At 59.3% G+C, this 4,165-nt stretch overlaps 2 protein-coding genes across 8 annotated transcripts in view; one reads left to right on the top strand and one right to left on the bottom strand.

Moving 5' to 3' along the window:
- Positions 1-2,278, bottom strand: part of MICOS13 (mitochondrial contact site and cristae organizing system subunit 13) — a 3,512-nt gene extending 1,234 nt beyond the window's left edge. The window contains exons 1-3 of the mRNA XM_017528375.1: positions 1,837-2,278; positions 981-1,158; positions 759-810 (exon numbers count right to left, since the gene is read on the bottom strand). Coding sequence (XP_017383864.1) covers positions 759-810; positions 981-1,158; positions 1,837-1,865 — 259 coding nt within the window. The 5' untranslated portion in view covers positions 1,866-2,278. The remainder of the gene's footprint in view (positions 1-758; positions 811-980; positions 1,159-1,836) is intronic.
- Positions 1-4,165, top strand: part of HSD11B1L (hydroxysteroid 11-beta dehydrogenase 1 like) — a 19,488-nt gene that overhangs the window by 8,824 nt on the left and 6,499 nt on the right. For 3 of the 7 annotated variants that reach the window (XM_017528374.2, XM_017528372.2, XM_017528368.2), the window contains exon 1: positions 2,352-2,652. The exons of 2 other annotated variants lie outside the window; for them this stretch is intronic. The gene's annotated coding sequence lies outside the window, so the exon portion shown is untranslated. Of the gene's footprint in view, positions 1-2,351; positions 2,653-3,658; positions 3,729-4,165 lie in introns of those variants that run through there. 2 more of the 7 variants (XM_037738399.1, XM_037738402.1) reach the window with 2 other exon arrangements.

Genomic DNA, 4,165 nt, shown 5'->3' with positions numbered 1-4,165 from the left:
ATTTTCTTTTTGAAGAGATAGGGTCTCATAATGTTGCCCAGATTGTTCTCAAAGTCCTGGCTTCAAGCAGCCCTTCCGCCTCAGACCCCAAAAGTGCTGTAAGTATGAGCCACCACACCTAACAAGCAAGTCTTTTTTAGAAGAACAACTTCCAGCAGAAACTGAGGCAGCAGAGGGGCAGCGTCTCGCCTTGTCCAAGCTCATAGGACAAGTTCGGATGTGGGCCCAGGCCTCCCACCTCCCATTCTAACAGGCGGTCCACAGTCCAGTCCTCAAAGGCTCCACCCTCGGCCCCTTCCCGAGAATCTCCCCACTCCTTTCCCTTTTATTCATTTATTTGAGACAGAGTCTTGCTCTGTTGCCCAGGCTGGAGTGCAGTGGCACAATCTTGGCTCACTGCAACCTCCACCTCCGGGGCTCAAGAGGTTCTCCTGCCTCAGCCTCCAGAGTAGCTGGGACTACAGGCAGCCACCACCATGCCCAGCTAATTTTTGTATTTTTAGTAGAGACAGTTTCACTGTGTTGCCCAGGCTGGTCTCAAACTCCTGACTTCAGATGATCCGCCTACCTCAGGCTCCCAAAATGCTGGGATTACAGGCATAAGCCACCAGGCCTAGCCTCCTTTCCCTTTTAGATCCCTAAGAGACACGTGTGGGGCAGGCAGGGGGATGGATAGAAAAAGTGGCCAGGACATGGGGAGAGGGGCTATACTGGGGTGTCTGCAGCAACCTCCACAAGCAAAGAAACCAGGTGCCTACCTGCATTCCAGGAGTCACGGATGGGAAAGTGAATCTTTGGAGGAGCTGGGAGCTGGGAAGAGAGATGGGCAGAAAGAACTGGTGAAAAGACCCAGCAGCCCGGCCCCAGAGACACAGGGAGGAGATCAGGGAGCACCAACACGGAGGACATCATGCAGGGCTGGAGGCACCCCCAGAGCCGGCCACTCGCCAAGCCCTGGCCTCGCTCCCAGTCTGGAGTACCTGGGGTATCTGCAGGCCTGTCTGCTGACACACGTACTGGCTGAACTGGTACATGGCCGGGGGAACCACCTCCCCAGCCTTCTTTAGGGCTGCCTGGCTCTTGTCGCTGGGCCCCAGCAGCTCCTGGTCATACACCAGGTAGACGGCGCCCCCAGCCACACTTCCCTTGATGAGGAACCTGCGGGTAGGGACGTGAGGAGCAGAAGGTTAGCGGACACTGACTGCCACCCTTAAAAGCCTAGGCCCACGGGGCGAATCAGACCCTCCCCGGGGCTCACCGGCCACAGGGTGACACTCTGTAGTGTAGCACCGTCGACCCAGACCCCTATCATACACAGCACTCGATTCACAATGTGCAAGGCAGGGCGGCTGGATGCCACTTTAATCGGTAAACTGAAACCCAGAGCGGGAGAGTGGGTCCCATAGTGAGCAGGGGCAGTGAAAAAGATCCTTGACTTTCCAGAGCCTTCCAGCCCTGGAGAAACCAAGTGTCCCTGGACGCCTCCTGCCTGCGGTCACTCGCTCTGAGCACGCATTCACCTCCCATCCACGCCAGCGGCAGCATTCGCCAGGCATTGTCACTTCACAGAGAAGACAACTGAGGCTCGGAGGCGGAGGCAGACACCGTGAGCGGAACGGGAAGGGCTCGCTGGGAGGCAAGAGGGAAGGGATTGGCGACCTCGGGAAGCCCCACCCCGCTGGAGCCTCAGTTTCCCTATCTGGCCCATAGGCTGGGGAGGAAAGGGAGGTAACTCTACAGGAAGCGACGAGCAGATCGCAAGCAGGCTGGAGACAGGGGTGCCCACAAAAAGGGACTTTTTCGGGGACTCGGGTCCCATCCGGCGGCCCCACGCACCTCATCAGCGACCACACCCGGGCCACCATAGTCGCTCTGCTTCACGCGCAAGGACACTCGACTCGCCCGCCGCTTCCGGTCGCGACGCCGCAGAGACCTCTGGGAGGCGTAGTCTTTCTTGTGCGACGCAGAGTCCCCTGGGAGTGGTAGTCTCTTAGGGCGCTGAGACTCCAGAGAAGGGCTACGGTCCCGCCGCAAAGGGCCGCTGGGAAATGGACGCTTCAGCACCCGGGCCGCTGCAAGGCTGCCTGGGAAATGTAGTCAGCACCGCGCTGTTTGCGCCTGGCCGCGGAGCCTCCTGGAAAATGTAGTCCGGCCCGGCCTAACCCGGCCCTACCAGTGTGAGGGGAACGAGGCGTCGGGTGCCTGGACTGAAGCCTGAAGGTGACCGGAGAAGTCGGAGCCCGAGAGATCCGCCCGCGCCCGCGCGGGGGACTAAGAACCGGGACCTAGAAAGAGTGCCCATAAAAGGTGGTTGTCACGGCAACGCGAGGGCGGGATTGTTCGAAAGCGGCGGTCCCGTCATTTGATGGATTCGGGGGCGGGGATTCCGCCCAGGGGGCGGGGCCGCGACTGGGAGGTGGAGACCAGGCGGGGACTGTTGCCCGGCGACGCTCCGGCGCTGGGTCCCCGCGGCCCGGCCCCTCCCCGGGAGGAGGTGGGCTTGGAGTCAGGTGACCCGGGCCCTACGGGAGGGGGCGCGGTTAGGGACCCGGCAGCAGGCGGCCGGGAAGAGAGCATCGTGGGACGTTCGCGTGGTTCCCAGGCTGGGACCCCAACCCCGCTGGACAGTGGGGGAAACTGAGGCCTGAGTGGGTAAGTACACAGTTTAGGGCTGCGCAGCAGGTCACACGCCCCCTTTGTTCAGAGGGGAAGCTAAGGCCCGCCGAGGTCTAGAAGAGGCCGGTGGGTTCTGCAGGGATTTGTCCCTCCCCGCCGCCCGCCGCCCCGATTCCTCCTGCATCTCGGCCAGGCTGCTTCAACCGTTCATCTGCCCATCCATCCGTCCATACGTCCATCCTTCCATCTATCCATCTGTCCCCTCACCCATCCATCTATCCATCTGGCCATCCACCCACCCATCCATCTATGCATCCACACTTCCGTTCATCGGTCTCCCCATCCGTCCACGCATCCGTTCATCCATCTGCTCCTTCATCCATTCATCCATCTGCTCCCCTCATCCAGCCGTCTATCCATCTGACCACCCACCCACCCATCCTTCCATCTATCCATCCACGCTTCCATTCATCATCTGTCTCCCCATCCATCCACGCATCCGTTCATCCAACTGTCTGCCCATCCATCCACCCATCAATCCATCCATCTGCTCCCCCATCCATCCACCCATCCTCCCATCGACCCATCCATTCATCCATCTGTTTCCCAAATTCATTATACATCCATCCCCTCATCCATTTTTCCACCCATGCACCGTCCCTCCTTCTATCTGCCCATCCACTCATCCGTCCATCTGTCTGTCCATCCGGCCTCACTTCCCCCTGCTGGGCTGCTGCAGTCAGTGTGGAGCTGGGGGTGGAAAGAGGGATGAGCAGAGGGACTTCATGGACTGTCCCTGGAAGGGGAAAAGGTGGAAGCTCGTTTCTTGCTGTGGGCATGACTGTGTGTCTGGCGAAGCTGAGGAGTTCATGCCTTTGAGAAGTGAATGATTCATAGATGGAGAGGAGGATAGACAGGTAGTCAGGGGCCATACCTGCAGGGCCTCATGGGCTGCAGAGGAGCCTGGTTTCCATCAGTTGCAGTGGAGACCCCTGAGAGGGTTTGGAGCAGGAAGGCTGTGGCTATGTCACTTTTGATACAGGTGCCTTTGGCTACACAGACAGGAGAGGCAGGGAGAGAGTGAGTGTGGAGATGGGGAAGCCAGTGTGGAGGTAGAGGAGACCAAATGGGAGGTGGGAGGGAGGCCAGGGGAAAGAAGATGGGGATGGTCAGGCCGGGGGAAGGGTCTAGGAGGGAGGTGACAATGTGGGAGCCCTGCAGAGAGTTAGGAAGGGACAGTTGGGGAGAGATTGCAGAGGGAGAACTGATAAGATCTGAAAACATGAGGTCATGGTGTGAAAGGATGGAAGGGCGTGAGGACAATGCCTGGGTCTCCCATTCAGGGACAGGGGACAGTGGGGCCCTTTCCATCATGGTGAGCTGGGAAGAGAAGCAGGTATGGGGCTACATGCTGAGCCTGGCTTGGATCCTGCTGGCTCCAAGGGGCCTGGAGGTGGTCAGGTGGAGGTGCCCAGAGGATAGCAGAAGCAGAGAATCTAGGGCTGGACATGGAGATGGAAGATTTAGGGACTCTTCAATGAGAGAGCCC

This window comes from Cebus imitator, unplaced genomic scaffold (assembly GCF_001604975.1).
Source record: "Cebus imitator isolate Cc_AM_T3 unplaced genomic scaffold, Cebus_imitator-1.0 Scaffold53, whole genome shotgun sequence".
Lineage (NCBI taxonomy): Eukaryota > Metazoa > Chordata > Mammalia > Primates > Cebidae > Cebus > Cebus imitator.
The sequence above is the reverse complement of the archived record's forward strand: the minus strand, read 5'-3'. Positions and strand labels throughout refer to the sequence as shown.